The sequence below is a fragment of the Primulina huaijiensis genome, chromosome 5 (assembly GCF_012295235.1).
Source record: "Primulina huaijiensis isolate GDHJ02 chromosome 5, ASM1229523v2, whole genome shotgun sequence".
Taxonomy (NCBI): domain Eukaryota; kingdom Viridiplantae; phylum Streptophyta; class Magnoliopsida; order Lamiales; family Gesneriaceae; genus Primulina; species Primulina huaijiensis.
Window position 1 is genome coordinate 14,607,399 of NC_133310.1, and position 19,576 is coordinate 14,626,974.

At 37.1% G+C, this 19,576-nt stretch overlaps 3 protein-coding genes across 6 annotated transcripts; all 3 read left to right on the plus strand.

Moving 5' to 3' along the window:
- Positions 1–440: 440 nt before the first annotated feature.
- On the plus strand, positions 441–3,653 carry LOC140976665 (uncharacterized). 2 transcript variants are annotated; one of them, XM_073440915.1, is made up of 4 exons: positions 473–570; positions 877–934; positions 1,328–2,263; positions 2,877–3,653. In XM_073440915.1, the coding sequence occupies exons 3-4, from the start codon at positions 1,343–1,345 to the stop codon at positions 3,384–3,386; spliced, it is 1,431 nt and encodes a 476-aa protein (XP_073297016.1). In that variant the 5' UTR covers positions 473–570; positions 877–934; positions 1,328–1,342; the 3' UTR covers positions 3,387–3,653. The 2 variants fall into 2 exon arrangements, with proteins under 2 accessions (XP_073297015.1, XP_073297016.1); XM_073440914.1 differs by lacking the exon at positions 877–934 and having other exon boundaries at positions 441–570; positions 2,877–3,652.
- An 11,885-nt stretch (positions 3,654–15,538) lies between these two features.
- LOC140977546 (uncharacterized) lies at positions 15,539–18,593 on the plus strand. Of its 3 annotated transcripts, none has more exons than XR_012175423.1 (3): positions 15,539–16,628; positions 16,705–17,750; positions 17,833–18,593. XR_012175423.1 is itself a non-coding variant. In XM_073442297.1 (3 exons), the coding sequence occupies exons 2-3, from the start codon at positions 17,685–17,687 to the stop codon at positions 18,316–18,318; spliced, it is 552 nt and encodes a 183-aa protein (XP_073298398.1). In that variant the 5' UTR covers positions 15,541–16,628; positions 16,705–17,684; the 3' UTR covers positions 18,319–18,583. The 3 variants fall into 3 exon arrangements, 2 of the variants coding, with proteins under 2 accessions (XP_073298397.1, XP_073298398.1); XM_073442297.1 differs by having other exon boundaries at positions 15,541–16,628; positions 17,833–18,583; XM_073442296.1 differs by lacking the exon at positions 17,833–18,593 and having other exon boundaries at positions 16,705–17,806.
- Positions 16,986–17,522, plus strand: LOC140977659 (uncharacterized). Its single transcript, XM_073442404.1, has one exon. The coding sequence runs from the start codon at positions 16,986–16,988 to the stop codon at positions 17,520–17,522; it is 537 nt and encodes a 178-aa protein (XP_073298505.1).
- Positions 18,594–19,576: the final 983 nt, after the last annotated feature.

Below are 19,576 nucleotides of genomic sequence, written 5' to 3' on the forward strand. Positions count from 1 at the left end.
ATTTAAGTGCGGCGCTGCAATCTTCTATGTCTCTTTGTCGGTTGATCGTTCTTTCCCAAGGCATGTTCAGTTGAAGGAAGCATACGACTGAATATATCAACTGATCGGTTTCCAACTGATCAGTCAGCTGTCTTCGAGAATTCAATTAAGTTCAACTGATCAGTTTCCAACTGCTCAGTTGGTTTTCTTCGAAAGTTCAGTTCAGCTGGGCTCGGTTGCCTTAGATAATATGCGCGATACTCTTCAGTTTGGCAAGCTGTATAGATCGAATATTTAATCAGTTAGTTCCAATAAATAATCGGTTTGTCAAACATCCGAAATTAAGTTTCCAACAGAGTCCGATAAAAGCTTATTTCCTTTTTATTATATGGGGCCAAAAATCAAAATACCATCTAAAATAAATGAGGCCCGAGAAACTGATTAGTGGGGCAAATATCCGAGTCGGGTCAGAATATAATGGGTTATTTACTTTGACCCTGTCTGTTTCTGTTCACTGTATCGTTTGTAGAAACTCCCAGGTGTCCCATTTGTTTTATTTCTCCTGAATATACAATCCGCTTGATTTCTAAGGTAATTTATTGTAATTCAATCATCATTTTGTTTATTTTAAGTGCGAAATAACGTGGAAAATTCTATGCATTCCCGTTCATTTTTTTTGAATCCCGATATCTCAATGTTATCTGTTGTTGTCATTGCGATGATATATGGCTGAAACGTTGTCTCGCTCCATGATTTTTGATTCATGGTGATTAAATTTTGCTAGATTTATTTTTTTTTCTTCACCAGATCCAATCATAGGATGTGATTTGAATCAAAGTGTTGTATTTGTATTTGTATTGGAGTTGTTTCTTTGCTTCAAAATTTTACATTTTTTAGGTTCTTCATCCTCGAACGTTTATGGATTCTCACCACGTTCTGGTGATTAATAGTGAAGGTAAATGGATTCGTATTGATCGTTATTTTTGTGGGAGTATCATTAAAGTGAAATATTGATTTGTTTGGAGATTTACATCTTTAATCAGTTGATCTGACAGGGAAGAGGAAAGGAAAGAAGTTAAAATCTATGCTTATGAATGACATTTGTTGTTATTTCTTTAAACACGTGTAGCTTTGGAACCTTGGATTTTTAACGTTTTAGTTGTTTAGAGTATGATTATAACAAGATGGCAAATTTATATTTGCATGAAGCAATTATCAAATTAATTCTCTTTGCAATAAATCCTGGGATTGGGATTAATTGAGCGCTCTGTTATTGGATATTAGTGTAAATTTTATTTTTTCTGTCTTTGTTTTAAGTTCTTAATTTATAGCTGTTGGCATTTTACAGTTGTTTCCTTGCATTATGAATCCACCTGTTGATGACCATGAGTTAGAATTAGATAAACTTGAAGAAGAAAAGGAGGGAGGTCCTTTGGTTCATTGTGATCTTTATGATACCGATATAGTTTATAAGATAGCACAGGAACTACTTCCTGGATTGGCCTCAGCATGTATTGACAACACAACTGGTGGCCTCTTAAAAAGCCCAGCTTCAGTGGCTGTTGAAATAAGAAGAGAAATGGTGGATTATCTTATCCAACGAAGTGAAAATTTCTTGGCTGAGTCCGCCCTAGAAGGTGGTGTGAATGAAGAAATATCTGGAAACCCATATGATATTCTCTCTGATTTGATTGACGATTTTTCAAGTTCTAAAAGGAACTTTTTCAGCAGAGTTTCAGGATGGCTACTGAGTGAACGAAGAGAAGACTGGATAGATGATCTAGTGCAAGAGATGGAAATAAATGGTTTTTGGTTGTTGAATAGGAGAGAATCGGTTGCGCAGACTCTCTTGAAGAATGTTGATTTCAAAAACAAATATCATTGTGGAAAGAGCTTTAAATCTGTGGATGATTTAGAAGTGCATAAATTGCACTGCAATTTTAGGACTATGACCTGCACAAATGAAGGGTGCAATTCTAGATTTAGTGCAGCTCAGATAGATCATCATGATTCAACCTGTCCTTTTAAAATACTTCCATGTGAGCAAAACTGCTCTGACAGGATCATGAGGCGTGCAATGGATAGGCATTGTATTACCATATGTCCCATGAAACTTGTGAAATGTCCTTTTTATTCGGTAGGATGCCATTCTACTATTCCTCAATGCGCTATTGACCAACATCGATCTGAGGGTCTCCATTCTCACGTACTTTACATTCTTCAATCTCTTCATGGTGAAGGATTAACAGAGACTGTGAAGGAAAGGGCAGAAGATGTCGTAATGGTAAGCTTCAAAAAACTGTAGTTTATTCCATAAAGTTCATAGACAGGTAAGAACCATGAAAATTCTGGACTAATAAATTCACTCCCCATTAATTCTTTGTATTGTCTTTACATATTACCTAATTTTGATCAGTCTTTAAGTTGTAGTTATTGATATCTGCTGAAATGCAGCAAACAATCAGATCTAGTGCAGAAATGCAATTTAATGAGGTAATGACAACAAACAAAAAAACCCAATGTTTGTCGCGAGGTTTTTTTGTTAAGTTGTTGGGGCTTGTTGATTTAGTCTTTTTTTTATTTTTTTAATCTTTCCTAGGCCCTTATTTTGTACTGCTAGCCATCTATGTTTTACATGGGTTGGTGTGTAAATTGGTTCTTATGTGGTAATTTTTTGATATTGCATAAATTATCTTTCCCAAAATCTTTATCTTTTCCAGAACGAGATTAAACATAGGTTTAAAATGACCAGTAGCAATGTTGTCATGATTCACTTTAAGGATATGCCTCTTTTCTTCCCTCGTCACCTTTTTGCTCAAGCTTTTACCTTACCAGCCCAGTTCTCGCACGGCTTAATTTACTGAAACTCAGTTTACTTGCCTCCTTTCTGATGACAGCTATCATCTCCTGAACAACTAGCATCAGCTCGTGATGCAAGAGCTTTAACAATTGCTGTTAAAGATCTAGACACAAAACTCGGACCTTTAAAAGTTATAGTAAATGCAAATCATTCTGAAGAGTTGACCGATTCAGCTGACAATATGGAGAGCCCCAGCTTATCGATCCAAAATGTTGGGTTGGAGGAGTTTACGAAAAAAGAAGAAAAGCAGATCATATCACACTCCAAAGGTACAGAACACGATGACTTCTGCCAGGAGATGGGGACATCAGTGGACTCAACTGCTAAGGTAAGTGCACAAATTGAGTCACAACTTAGGCAAGAAAACTTGAATGAGTCGCCCCGTTTAAGAAAAGAGGACATACACTTACCAACCGAAGTCGAAGGGACAAGGAAATCATCCATAGCAGCAGTGGTTGATCCAGATACAGAGGAACATGCTACATTACCAATCAAGATGGAAGAGCTCTCAGAATCAATTCATGAGAGGGAGCAGCATAACGAGTGAGCTAACTAGAAGGGTTCAATTAAATGACTTAATTCAGAAGAGTGTTTTTGGTTTCTCTGATAGAAAAGTTGCGTTTATGTATGAGAAAAGGGTATAATTCTTTTGTTTCTTACCGCTCTGTTGAGCTTCAATTTAATTTGCTGAATAATTTGCATTTAGAAAATGACTGCAGCTCTAACGTGCATCTCAGTTGGTTTCTGGACTTGGTTTATTTTTCATTCTTCTTTTTTTTTTTTTTTTGTATTGCATCCGGTCAGTTTCCATTTGTTCACATTATGAAGCAATTTTCCTTGTTTTTTTCGCCCTTATTACTTGCAGAGCAGTATTCTCTTAAATTTTTTTAAAAAAAACTCCCTGGATAAAATTTATATCAAAAAATTGTAAATTAAACTAAAAATAATATTATCATTTGCAAATTTGAAATGAAAGATAAAAGTTGAATGCACCGTCTTGATTATAAAGATAGCATCGTTTAGCCCAAATATGAACACACAGGTTTATATCATAAAAATCATGAAGTTTGATGGGTTGGATTAAATAATCAATTCACATAGCGAACTTGGTCTCTTGCCATGGGATTAACAAATCCAGGGAAAATGATATATATATCACATCTAAAATATGTATTCACGTGCAACCAGTAAAATCAAATGTATCACAATTCTAAGTGGAAAAGAGATGTTGACTGTTATCCAAAAAACTAGGGGTCAGAGTAAGGCGCTTAGCCTACACAACTACCAACTTTTTTACATGTGTTTGACCAAAATTGCCTCCACAACACCCTGAGCTATGGTGTGATAACAAGCACATGCTTCTGAGAACACCCTCTTTGCAAATATCTTCTCTTCTTCTTTGCTGGGACCTTGGACGAGTGCAGTATACAGTAGACGCAGATACTTCATCCTTCCTACTTCTTGAAGTGTTTTCTCGGCCTCACTGTAGTAATGACTGCACCTCGACAAAATGGCAAGCTGGAGAAATGCTACCTTGACCTCGTAATCCTTTGATTCCGAAAACCTGTAGCGTTCATCCAAAGCCGACACCTGTGATACAAGCAGTGTAATAAAGTTGCATCAGTTTTACAATAATACATCTAATTATTTGGATCAAGTTCAAGAGTGTCTTGTCTACCGAACAATTGGTGCCTAATAACAAGCAAAACATTTGAAGGGGTGGTTCATTTTCAGGCAAACAAGAAACATTTGAAGAATTTAGGATATAGTATCTAGTACTCAAAAACCAGTACACGTAAACTCCATGTATAACTGAAATAATTTATTTATTTAATAATTTAGGTGATGCATGCTATGTGTTAATTTATTTTAAGTGTATATATATATATTTATTTTATTATACAATTTAAAATGTTTATGGAGTTCTAGTTTTTAGATGAATATTCGATGTCGGACTAAGAAAGGAGACCGGAGACGATTGAGGTGTTAAAATTTAAAGTTATATTTTTATTTTAAGCCGATAAATTAAGTATTTCAAAGGAATTATGAATTTTAGCATTTTAGAGCTAAATTTAATTTATCGAGTAAAATAGAAACGTTAAGCATTTTAATTAGAAAATTTCGAAAAATAAGAGATTTATATACATCCACTCAAAATCTAGTATTTTAATAATTATTTTTATGATTTAATTAATTAAATTAGTTAGTATTTAATGTATGGGTAGAGTTTAGGATTTTAAGGACACTTAATTTGGCAAATTTTAAAAAGTTGGAGGACATTGTTATGATTTAAAACTTTGATTAATTAACCTAAAAACCTAATCCATATTTTCATTAAATAGAAGGAAGAGTCCTACCCTAGAACACACAACTCACACGCCATACACAACACACACTAAGAGTCGCCCGAAATGTTTTTTAAGCTAGGGCTTGGAGTTTTTTATTCTTCTTCAAACAGTAGTATCACGCGACCTTGATAAATTTAGCAACTTTTGGAGAAAGGAAATGCAGCAAACCATCTCCATTCGACCTTCGTTCTTCCTCGTATCGGTTATCGATATTTCTATGTTTTTAAAGCAAAAGCATGTCTAAACCTTTCTTTTATACATCGACCATGTTATATATTGTATTTTGATACAAATTATGAATGAAAACTTGTTAGTTTGATCATATGTATGCTAGAACGTTACAGAAATAAATTTCGATACGATATATGCATGAACTCCTATGTTTTCTTCTAGTTTTCGATCGTAGGCTTCACTGGAAAGAAACTAGGGCTTGCTGCTACATATTTTTATATTATAGGTTGTGTTTAGATGTTAATAAGTGGTCCGAGAAGGGTCCAGAAGCTGCTGGTGCGGCAGAAAGTGAAACAAGCGCAGCAGCGCACGCAGGGGCATGATCGCGGGTTCACGTCCATTTGGGTGCTAGGCTGGACAAGGCTCGTGGATAGGGTCTAGGCAAGGTCTTAGCGTCTCGGGGTTGGCCTGGCATGGGTTGGCTAGCGTAAAGGCTGGAGCCATGAGTATAGGCTATGCTCATGAAGGTGCGCTACTTAGGTCCACGGGGGCTGTGCATTAATATGTGCTGGACCAAAGTTTAAGTTATGTCTAAGGGTTGAATCTAGGGCTTGGTTCGAGTTAGAATCGATAGGAAGTCGTACAGAACACATAGGTGCCATAACGTCGCTCTTTGTGATAGCTTGTGTCTTTATGATTCGTTGTGCATGGTACATGATTCAGGCACGGTTAGGAGCTAATTTAGGGCCTTGGACATTAGGTTAGGATGTGTTTTACATGTGGGTCGAATCTCGAGTCGATTGGTATGTCTTAAGTGGTTCTATTTAATTCGAGAGTCGTATGTGTCCGAATGCACCTTAGGGAATGTTATGAGTATAAATTTCAGTATGTTAGGGCAGCATGTCCGAAGACGATCCAATGAGGTTTACGATGTTCGTAAGTATGTATGACGTGAAAATAATTATTTTTGAGTTATGCGATTTGTCTTGTGGACAAATTATGTTACGGTTTTGGAATTCGGAGAACGTGTTCGGGGACCTCTCCAACCTCTTAAGAGGAATTATGTTATGTTAGGGAGTAGACATCCAGTCCAAGAGCTATGGTGATCCCTGCCAGCCTAGTACTGGGTTAATTTGATAAAACGATTTATGTTATGGGCTACTTACATTGAACAAAACTCTACGCAAAATGATTTACGATTACTATGATGAGCATGAAAATATGACTTGCAGGAAGTCGCGTGATGCATATTTATAATTATATTATGCTATGTACGAGCTATGTTTAAATTGCATTAATTTTTATTGTGTATTACTTGTTATTCACGGTTTATGCATGTTGAGTCGTTAGGCTCACTAGACTTGATCGATACAGATGATGTTATTGAGAAGACGGGAGGTGGTGACCAATGAGCAGACTTGGGCTAGGTTCAAACCCAAGGACATTATAGTTTACGAGATTTATCATGCACATTTTAAAAATATTTACTCTGACTTTATTGCACTGGTTTTGGTGACTAGAAAGTTGAGAATTTTTATTTTTTATATTATGGTTGTGGTTTTCAAATGATGGAGTTTTAATATTAATTTTATCTTTAATATGAGTGGTTATCGTTATTTTATTTTATGAGTTATATTTATAATAAATTATTTAATAAGAAATTTCAATTTTTTCGGTGAATATTAAAGTAGTACTATTTTAAGACATGGTTCGTCACATAGTACCTGTATTATTTATTGGAATTTATTATGCATGGTTCGAATTTTTTGGAATACTAGTAAGCTATTTTTGAAATTTATATGAGAACCCTAGGATAATGGATTCAGCCTGTGCATGAGTTTAAGTTTAGTCATTTTTTAGAATCTTTGAGCTGAATGTATGTTAATATTATCTCATGAAGGACCTATATTGTCACGCCCCGAGCCCGGGCCCGCGCCTGCGTGACTGCACAATGGGCCCCTATAGCAACTACTTCGTATTCGTCCTCGCTTTACGAAAATGATTAACCCAAGTTGCTATAGAAGTCCATTGTAAGCCATTATAAACTTATTTTAAATCTTTGATTTTTTTCGATGTGGGACAAGGGTATCACAACCACCCCCCCTTCAGAACGCGACGTCCTCGTCGCGGCCTGATCCCTCGATCCACCAGCACCGAGAATCTAGAGGTGGCTCCTACAGGTTCAAGAGGTTGCTCCCGTCATGTAGCACTTTGCCCTGCAGGTTCAAGAGGTGGCTCCCATGCACGTAGAACTTTGCCCTGCATAGCACTTATTTCCCGGTGTTCCATGCTGGTGACCGGCTCTGATACCATTCTGTGACGCCCCGAGCCCGGGCCCGCGCCTGCGTGACTGCACAATGGGCCCCTATAGCAACTACTTCGTATTCGTCCTCGCTTTACGAAAATGATTAACCCAAGTTGCTATAGAAGTCCATTGTAAGCCATTATAATCTCATTTTAAATCTTTGATTTTTTTCGATGTGGGACAAGGGTATCACATATATAGCGGGAGTAGCCACGAATGCTCTGTTAGATTCCGGGGCTACTCATTCTTTTATATCAGTCAACTTTGTGAGTTATTTGGTTGTCAAGCCCACTAGGCTGGCTTTGAGTTATTCTGTGACCGTTCCATCTGTGGAAGAACTGTCTACTTCTAGGGTGGTCAGAGACTTGAGTCTCGAGCTACAGGGCCACACAGTCTATGCTGACCTTATTGTACTACTGATGCACGAGTTTGACATCATTCTAGGAATAGATTGCTTGTCGAAGAATGGACTGTCGATCGACTTCCAATGAAAATCAGTGAGGGTCATACCATTAGGGAAGGATGAGTTTGTATTCGAGCCAAATGGACGCAACAGCACGCCGCGGATGATATTATGCCTTCAGGGAAGGAAGCTCTTGCATAAAGGGTGTTGAGCGTTCTTGGCGACCATTATTTCTGCCCCTGTTACTACCAACCAGTCGGTAGCAGACGTCCCAGTCAGAGATTTTCCTGACAAGTTCATTGACGACATTGCGGGTATTCCACCTGAGCGTGAGGTGTAGTTTTCCATTGATATTAAGCTGGATACTGTGCCAATCTCAAAAGCACTATATTGAATAGCGCCTGTAGAGATGAGGAGATCAAACAACAAATACAGGAGCTACTGGATAAAAGGATTCATACGCCCTAGTTGTTCATCTTGGGGCTTCACCAGTACACTTCGTGAAGAAGAAAGACGGAAGCATGAGACTTTGCATCGACTACGGGGAGATGAATAGAGTTACAATGAATAATAAGTACCCATTACCAAGGATCAAGGACTTATTCGATCAATTGCAACGAGCTTATGTGTTTTCCAAAATAGATCTTCGCTCCGAGTATCATCAGTTGAGAGTGAAGGAGGCAGATTTTCACAAGACAGCCTTCAGAACTCGTTATGGGCATTACGAGTTCCTAGTGATGCCGTTTGGATTGATAAATTCTCAAACGATTTTCATGGATCTCATGAATCGCGTATTTTAGTCTTACTAGGATCGGTTTTTCATCGTATTCATAGATGAAATCCTCATTTATTCGAAGAACCATGAGAAGCATAGCAAGTATCTGTGTACCATATTGCAAGTGTTGCAGGATCGTAAGCTGTTTGCAAAGTTCAGCGAGTGTGAGTTTTTGTATGAGAAATTGGAATTTTGGGACATGTTATCTCTAGTAGTGGCATTGAGGTTGACCCGTCCAAAGTGGAAATAGTGAGGGAATGGGTTGAACCAAAGAACACATCTGAAATCCGCAGTTTCTTGGGCTTAGCGGGTTACTACGAAAAATTCATCCAAAGATTTTCTTCTATTGCAGTGCCATTCACCTCATTGACGAAGAAGAATGCCAAGTTCGTATGGAGTGCAAACTACTAGAAGAGCTTCGACACCTTGAAGCAAGCTCTTATAACAGCACCAGTTTTGGCCATGCCATTAGGGCAAGGCAACTTCGTGTTGTATACCGATGCTTCTAAGCTAGGATTAGGTGCCGTATTGATGCAGCATGGCCGAGTCATCGCATATGCCTCTAGACAGTTGAAGGTGCATGAAAAGAATTATTCGAATCATGATCTGGTGTTAGTTGCCATGGTTTTTGCTTTGAAGATATGGAGACACTACTTGTATGGTGAGAAGTGCCAGATATTTACTGATCACAAGAGTCTCAAATATTTCTTCACTAGAAGGAGTTGAACATGCGACAGATACGGTGGCTAGAGTTAGTAAAAGTGTAATGCCTGAAAACCCAAACACACTAACCACATTCTTGTATGAAAATTAATTAGAAATCTATTTAAATAAGTGGTCTAAAGGTATGTTAAGTATTGGTATGATCTGATGAATATTTGACCAAATGTTATGAAGGTGAACTTTCTGCAGTCGAATACGCGATGTACAGCCAAGGCGAGAGAACCGGAGACAATTTTGATAAGATGTCTATTTCTGGAAGTCTAGCAATTGGAAACTCGAGATTTAGTAATCCAAAATAGGAATGCGACAAATTTATTTGCAAGAAAATGAGAAGTTTTGAATTTACAATACCGGGAACTAATAACACCAAATAATTATAATTATCACTTGGACTTTGAGTGGATTAATTATTGATTTAATTAGCTTCTTAATGGGCCTAGATTAATGGAGTGTAATTAAAATAATTAGAAGCCCTAATTAAAAACCCTAGCCTACCACCCATAACCACACGCCTCCTACACCTTCAACACACACACTCCAAATCCTAGGGTGGCCGAACACCATAGCCAAAGAAAGGAAGGAAGTTTCATATCCCGTTCGTCTCTCGTCGCGCCATCTCTTGTTACTCGTAAGAATAAACAATGAAGGCATGTTTTCGACCTTTCTTTGTGCACCATTCAATCCATAATATTGCATGTATTCTATTTGTTTAATGAGGATGATGATTTTAAGTTCATCCATGTGAATCTCATGTTTTCATAAAGGATTCTTGAAGTTTTGAGAATTTATGTAGGAGGGATGAAAACCAAGGGATTCAATAGTCGATCTAAACGGTTAGGAGTGAGTTTTGAAGGGACAAAAGCCAAAATAGGGCTCAAAGGGAATCACCGCCATGCACGCGATTTGTGTGCAGGCCGAGAGGGAAAATGTGAGAACCCGAGATTTTCCGATCAGAAATAAATCATGTAAGAAATACGAACTTGAAATTTAGCTTAATATAAGCTCAACAACTTTCATTCTAACTATAAACTTGAATATGAACTTAGATTTTCAGTAAATTTAACTCGAGTAAATAGCTTCAAAGCTCTGGGATTAGCTCAACGAGAGGCCAAGCTGCAAATAACAGCATTCATTGAAGAGTTACTATGGAGGAGTAAAACCCCAGCTCAAGGACACGATCTTTCAGCTCAAAGAATCTCAACCGAGCTTGTCCTAACAAGACCAAAGAAAGAGCTAAAGGAGGAGCTAAAGGTTTGGACAAATTAAGTATGCAAGAAATGACATTTGAGTTAACCCATGAAGGAGCTGCGGGAGGAGCTAAGGGCTAGGACACATTAATGATGCAGGAAATGACCCTATAGAAAACAAATGTGACTCTTGAAGAATGCATGGGATTTTGGACTACATTTATGGCTAATCTTGGAGACCAAGGGATCGGCCAAATGGCTAGATGGAAAGCCAATTTTTTTCTATAAATAAAACCTCAAGGTTGATAGAAAAACACACTCAAAAAGCCTTAAATTTTGGCTCCCTCTCCCCCCCCCCCCACCAAACCTCTCGGTCGATTCAACAAAGAGGAAGTGCTGCACGTGCGGTTCAAGTGCTAAAGTCCTGCATTGAAGTGCTGCTGAATTGAAGACATCATCTGTAAAAGTTACGTCGAAGTGCTATCCGATTTCTCAGAAGGAAATTTTGTGCAAAGATCTGCATTTTCGAAGCGCATTTCTAAAACACTGTAAGTGGGTTTTTGCTATGTATATTCGTTTGTACTTTAAAACTTGAATATATAAGTTATGACATGCATGTATGTGTGTCTTCATTTTCGAAAAAGCATGAGGTCCGTCTTTTAAAATTTCGATCGATTATGTGTTTTCTTCTATGTTTCGAAATTTTTTGATTCAGCTGAATCCGTTTGAAACTCTCATATCTGAAAATTCTGATACGTTCTGTCTGATAAGTCTGAAATCTTTGTTACACTGTTACGATTCAATTTGAAATGGGACGAGAATTGTGATTCTGTCTGGCCCCCAATGGTGGGTATAAAACCATTTCTGTTTGGCCCCCAATGGTGGGTATAAAACCATTTCTGTATGGCCCCCACCGGTGGGTATAAAACCGAGTTCTGGCCTCACCCCTTAGAGGACTAACATATTGAGGACAATTTGATCATGGAAATGAGATGAGTAACAGTGTTGTGTCTGTCTTCAAATTGTTCTGAAATGATCTGATCTGCTTCTGAATTGTTCTGAATCATCTGTTAACTTCTGTCTTATATTCGATTCGTTTCTGTAAGTTAAAAGTAATGAGATTTGAAAGTGTGTCAAAGAAATGTTTTAAAGACTAAGTTCTATATGTATAATTGGATACCGATCGACCCCCCCACTTGCTGAGTGTTTCCCAAAACACTCACCCCTTACAAATTTCAGATAAAAACGAGGAACAACAGAATGAGGAAGAGCAAGATGCTTTTTGGGGATGGTGAATCAAGGATCGAGATCAAGATGCAAGAATTTTATTTTCCCTTGTTTCCGTTTCAGAAAAACTCTGATGTAATGTTTATTCCATTGTCATTGTAAAAGACAATATTATTTTATGAAAAAGACTGGTTTGTTTTGATACGAGGCTTATTTGTTTTCAAGTAATTAAACAATGCCGAATGTCACCGACGCTTCGGACACGAGGCGTGTCAGAAAAAGGGACATGTTGGGGTCCTTATGGCCAAGGGGGCTGCATGGGGCCCTAACCAAGGTATGGAGGGAAGCATGAGGGTCCTAGGAAGGTCTATGAAGGGTTCGGTCAGGGCTTGGACAAGCTGGTACAGCAATGTGGACGTGACTCCAAAAGTTGCACTTGTTGTTTTGTTTTGGTGCGTGCGGTCTTAGGGCTAAGAGGATGGTGTAAAGGACTGGACCAAGGGCTTTGGACGTTCCTTAAGGTCTTGGTGAGGGGCTGGTGTGAGCTAAGAGTCGAGATAGAGGCTGCAACAGCCGCTGGTGCGTGCGAGACCCACTGCGCGCAAGGGATGCGCGCGGTGCGCTGCTGATGTGAGAGGTTTAGGGCTTAGGGCGTCTGGTCTGAGTCCGAAACACTAGTAGAATTTTTGGTTTTACTTCGTCAATGGTTAATTCGGTGATTATTAATTATGAAGTAGTATATACTAATTAACTTCGATAAAAACACTGGCGAAGTAAAACATTATTTTTTACTTCAAAATTTAAAAAACACGGGCTTCACTTCTAATTTTATGTAATATTTTTCTTCGACAGAGTAGTTTTGATGAAGTAAAAAATTAAAAAAAAATTTATTTAGTGAAGTAAAAAAATAAACCATAATTTTAACTTTTCCCCAAAGAAAAAGAAGCCAACCCCATTCCCCAAAATTCAATCCGGCCGTAACCCTTTTCTTCCCCAAACTCGTCACCCTTCATTCCTCACCAGCTTAGTTTAGGTCAATATTTCTATTCCCAACGTTTCGACTACTTTTCAGTAATGAATGATTCGTCGGCTGCAGGGGCTTCTTGTTCTGGTAATCCAACATGCACTCCAAAATTAACTTCCAAGAAGAAGCGAATTCTTCCGGGAATGCCAGGTTATATTCTAATAATTGAAAACCATGCATTTATTTTTATGATGTTTTTTCACTGATCAAATAGTTTAAAAGATGCAATATTGATCGTGGGTTCATTTTTTGGTGCGGGCTCGAGTGTTTGTGTAATCACTGGATCCTGATTCAGAAGTGATTGCCTTTTCCCCGAAGGCACATTAAAAGATATGTGGAACTAGAGAGTATAGATGTGATTGTGGAACTTTGTTTTCATGGTTTAAGTGGCGAATTTGCTAATCAATTTCAGAACTCGCCTTTTCATATTATGGAGTGAATTAGGATATGCTTTCGTGGCTTGAGTTTTCAGCCTCATTGTGCAGGAGGGATAGTTTCATTACACACAGGGCTTTTTGTGATGCATTAGCTAGGGAAAGTTCGAAACCACAGACAAAAGCCGAATCTCATGTTGATGACAAGGATCCAAAATCCAAAATTGCTCCGGCCACAGCAGTATTAATGCCTCAAGATCCAACACCTGCAGTTCCTACTTCAACTATTGCGGCCGCTCCTGCTTCTCCTGTTCAAAATCAAAGTATTTTGGCAAGAACTTGGCTTTTGAAGTTTGAGATTTGGGTTTTGTTCGCTGTGCAACATAAAACACTTAGCTTGGTTTTCTTTGTTCACATGTCTTTCATTTTGGAGTTTAGTTGCTGTTGATTTTTTCTTTTTTCTGTTATTGATGTCTATCTTCATCTGCATATGAATGCCAACTTTTTAAGAGTCTAACTGATCTGTGATTTAAAGGACTTGAAGTTAAAAGAAGCTAACAATCGATACATTAGAATTAGAAATTATTAGATTGATGAACTAAATAGTGCATTTTATATGCTCGTCACACTTGTTGAGTCGACAGAAAACGATGATATTTGCTTGCCTTTTGAGTTCTCTTCACTAGTACTTTATTTTTTTAGTGGTATTGTTTATTCACAGAATTGAATGAAAGAAACCTCCCCAACCACACTACCAAACCAGCCTTAGATGAGTCTCCTGCCCTGGCAAACTCAATAGCAACGTGCAGCAGTAGTATTGGTTCCTGTAGTAATGGAAGTTTTTCGGAAAGTTCCTGTAAACTCTGACGAGTTGCTGTACCTTGAGACCGCTAGCGGCTAATTTTAATCCCGATATTTTGTTTTGAGTCCGAAATTCTAGCTATTACACAAGTAAGCAAGCTGCCCAAAGATCGATATTTTGTCCCCTTTGATTTAATTCTTTTTCGTCAATTGAAATGCGATATATTGACGTATATATTGGGTTTATATTGTATGATTGATCGTTGTTTGCGTTTGAGGTATATATTGGGTTTAGAGTTTTGTTGACAAACTAAAGAGCAGCACCCTGTATCCACATGTACATTTCAAATTCACGTGAGAGTGATTGAGTTTTTCGGGTGCAATAAGTTCGTCATGGTTTATCATAGTTCCGGTGCAATAAGTTAGTCACGGTTTATCATAGGCTTCAGAAAATCTAATGTCTAGCATGATGTGTGTATGTGTGTGTTTATCCACTTCATACGAGAGAGAGAATCCCGTAGCGATTAAATAATTAATGCAAATCTTCTTTTCCATGGTTGTTAATCCATTTGTGGATCCCGTAAGCATACCTACATGCCCAATTGGCAAAGATGGTCGTGACTTATCACGACATATTGCCGACCAGTTGGAAGCAGTGCATAGAGACAGTATCTGCCTTATCCCATAAAACACTGGTAAGAGTTTAGTTAATTATTGATTTCTACTACATACTAGTCAATGCTATATTTTCATTTTTGAATGTACCATTGGATCTTGACTATCATTTATGAAGATAAAAATATGATATATTTATTGGACTCTACGGCTAACAGAAACCGAGACGATGCATGGAAAAATATAGTGACCAAATAAGTTGTAACGCCCGAAAAACCAACCTACGTAAACCACATGCATGCAAACAAAATAAATTGCATAATTTTTTTATTTAATTGATTTTAAATATTTACTTGATGCATAATATATGTTTTAAATGTATGATTGCATGATTAAATGCATAGTTGTAAAAAGCGCTCGCCTCGCTCGCTTAAGCGCGAGGCGAGGCGAAGCGCTGTAGATGCGCTTCAAGAGAATCTGAAGCGCATTAGGTTGAGAAAGCCCACGCCTCACTGCGCTTCAATTTTGTTTGTTGGGCGAGCGCTTGTGCGCTTGAAAGAAGCTGCAGGCTTTTTTTTTTTTTTTTAAGACAGCCCAGGTCCAAAATCCAATTTTAAGCCCGGCCCAATTGTAAAATTAAATTCTCTGATAAATAAGAACAGCCATGCGTATATTCTCTATATTCTCTGCCTCTGCCCAAGTCCAGTCTCCAGTAGTATTTTACGCTGCATCTCTTCGCCGCCGTCGCCGCCGCTGCCACCTTGGCGTTCTCTTTTCTTTTGCTATTCAAAAATTGGTAAACCCTAAGTTTAGGAATTTTTGTAAAAAATTTTAAATTGTGTTTTTTTATTTTTAATAATTTAATATGTGATTTATATTTATATTTCAGTATTTAATCATGTCAAACACAACGATTCTATCAAATCGAAAAGATATTGCTTGGAATTATACAACACTTTCGGATCCTAAAAATCCAAATATTGTATGCTGTTGTTTTTGTGCCAAAATAACAAATGGTGGGATTTATCGGCACAAGTTACATTTAGTTGGGGGCAATAAAAATGTGAAAGCTTGTCCGAAGTGTCCGGAGCATGTTAAAGAATAAATTAAAGAGTTTATGCAAAAAAAAAGTGTTTTGAAGAATCAAATGGATGATATTCCTCATTTAAATGATATTGTTGATTTGGAAGAAGACGAGGATGAGGATGATATTCAAACTAAAATGAAAGGGAAACGACCAATGTCTGGCCCTACGGTGCAGGATAAAAGGTGTAAACAAGCAGGGCCTATTGATCTTTATTTTGCGAAAGATGTAGAAGAAATTGTCAGACAGAGACGTGGTAAAAAATAAAGGCCAGTTTGATGAAAATAAGAAGAAATTAAGAGAATATGCGGTTCAGAAATTTGCTACATGGATGTATGATGCCGGAATTCCTTTTAATGCTATTAAATACGATTCTTTGCAACCTTGTATTGATGCTATTGGGACTTTTGGAGTGGGAATGAAACCTCCATCATATCATGAAGTAAGAGTTAAGTATTTGAATAAGGAGTTGACAAATATGAACCTGTTTCTCAAATCCCACGAAGAAGATCATGCTAGGTATGGTTGTACAATCATGGCAGATGGGTGGACGGATACAAAAAGTAGAACTCTTATAAATTTTTTGGTAAATGGTCCTAAAGGAACTATATTTGTTGAATCGGTGGATGCTTCAAGTTATTCTCACACTGCTGATAAGATATATGAGTTACTTTCTAAATTTGTGAATCGAATTGGAGAACAGAATGTGGTTCAAGTTGTAACAGATAATGCAAGCTGCAATGTTAGAGCAGGTAATATTTTAAATTGCAAATTGAATTTAAAATCTGATTTTTTTATTTTTAAAGTAAATTTACTTCATTTTTTCAGGTCGTCTTTTGGAAAACAATTTTCCACACTTGTATTGGACTCCATGTGCAGCTCATTACTTAGATTTGATGCTTGAGGAAATATTCAAAATTCCTAACCTCAAAAAATTGCATGAACGGGCATTGATGGTGAATGGTTATATTTACAATAGACCACAATTGTTGAGCATGATGAGAGAGTTTACTGGACAGAGAGACGTGGAAAGAACTGCAAAGACTCGTTTCGCAACCGCTTTTTTTACTTTAAAGCGGTTTTAAGTTCAGCAAGCAAATTTGAGAAAGATGTTTACATCTGAAAAGTGGGAAAAAAGTCGATATTCTAGAGAGGCGGCTGGAAAACGTGTTGCAGAAGTGATATTGATGTCTTCTTTTTGGAAAACTACAGTGTTTGCATTAAAAGTTGGCGGCCCATTGCTGAAAGTATTGCGGCTAGTAGACGGTGAAAAAAGGTCCCCAATGGGTTACATTTATGAGGCAATGGACAGAGCCAAAGAAGCTATCGCTGCATCATTTAATAATAATGAAGAGAAATATCGTGGTATTATTGAAATCACCGACAAAAGATGGAACGTTCAACTCCATCATCCTTTGCATGCGGCTGGATATTTCTTAAATCCTGAGTTTTTTTACTCAAATCGTGACATAGAAAATGATGAAGAAGTGTTGGAGGGTCTGTACAAATGCATAGTTAGATTGGTGCGAGGTGAATATTTACAAGACAAGATTACAAATCAATTGGATAAATACAAAAAAGCAGAAGGACTTTTTGGTTTACCCATGGCTATTAGACAAAGAGCTTCAAAATCATCAGGTAAATAATACTTAGTGCAATATTAATTTATTTCTCAAACATTACTTATAATATAGAGACAAACTTTGAATGATAAGAAATTTAATCTAATATTTGTTTTGTGTTTCAACTTTCAAGCTGATTGATGGTCTTCTTATGGTGCATCAACAACTGAATTAAAAACATTTGCAATGAAGATTTTGTACCTCACATGCTCTTCTTCAGGTTGTGAACGTAATTGGAGTGTATTTGAACATGTAAGTTAAAATTTTTTTTTACATATTAAATTTTATATTATGGAGTATGAACCTAACTTCTTACATTCTATTTTTTTGGCAGATACATTCTAAAAAAAGAAATAGGTTGTCTCAACAACGATTGAATGATTTGATATATATCAAATACAACAGAGCGTTGAGGCGAAGATATGCCATGCGAGATAAGATTGATCCTATTTCTTTGTCAGAAATAGATGATAGTAACGAATGGTTGTTGGGAAAGTTGGATGATAGTGATAACGAGAATGATGATAACGATTTGGTCTTTGAAGATGATGATTTGCGTTTGAGTGATGTAGCACAAGCGGTTGGGGTTGGTGAAAGTGCATATGACTTTCGATCTCGAAATGCATCTATTTCAAAAAGAGCGTCATTGTCCACTTCAGCAAAAAGAAAGCAATCTTCAGCTCGAACTAGTCTTGTGGATGAAGTGGATGAAGAAGAGATCAACAGTGATGATGAAACTGAAGAAGAAGAAGATACCGATGGATATAAATCAAGTGATGGGGCTGATGACGTAGATTTGGAAGATGAAGATGACGATTAAAATGACATTTGATATTTAATCTATCACATTTTGAAAGACTTTTTATTTTATTTTGATTTTTTTGATAATATTTTGTTTATTGTGGCGTGACGTAGATTTGGAGGATGAAGATGACGATTATAATGACATTTGATATTTCATCTATCACATTTTCAAAGATTTCTTATTTTATTTCTATTTTTTTGATAATATTTTGTTTATTGCGCTTTTTTCCGTAAAACGTGCGCTTCGCGCTTGAAGCCCCAAGACACTTGAGCGCTTTTTTTCACCTCGCGCTTTTGACAACTATGATTAAATGATTATACGACATGATTTCATGAAATTGAAATATTGTACCCGAATATTCGATCATAGGTGGGGGAAAGGAGACCAGGGACGACCAAGACAAGAACATATATTTTCACTAAATATTTTAAAGACTTCCTAATATGATCAAAAATGATTTAATTTTTATAAAATTAGTAGAGTTCAAATTATTTTAAGAGTCGAGCTCGATTTTTCCTCGGAAACCGGTTTTGGGCAAACGAGGAATTTTTAAAAGGTCAAAAATATTATTTTTGGCAACTAAATTTTAGAAACTTTTGTGTTCAATTAAATAAAAATTATTGGGCATAATATAACTAAATTAAGTAGGCCCACTTGCTCCTAATCATGCAGGCTCAAAAGTCAAGCCCATTAACATGTTGATTAAAATTATAAATAGGTATCTAGGGCTTCATTAACCCCATAATTCATCACCTATCATCCGAAAAACACACAGCACACAGACACATTATTTTCGAGAATAGAACGAGGAGAAAAGGCTAGGATTCTTCGCCGTCCGGTCATCCATCTTCGCACCCTCGCCAACGATTGAGTATTCGAGCGTTATAAACGCAAATTCATGTTTTCTAAACTCTTTTACGCATCATTCAAATCATATAATGCATGTTTTAATTTTTTATGCATGAAAAATATGAGTGTCTGATTATTTTTACGGTAGAACATATATTTTCAAAGATATGATGTTTTTATGCTTATATGGAAAACGATATGAATCCAATGGACACGTTGCCAACGTAGGATGATATATGAATGAAATATGAATTAATTGAAGGATATTTACATCATGGAACTGAGGGAAAACCAGGAGAGGATCCGAGGGTTTGGAAGGGGTTTGCACTTGATTCTTGTAAGGTCCAAAATTAAGACGACGTAATCCAACTGCATGCAAATCTAGGAAATATGAAAATGGCTAATTCATTGATTTTAATTTCTT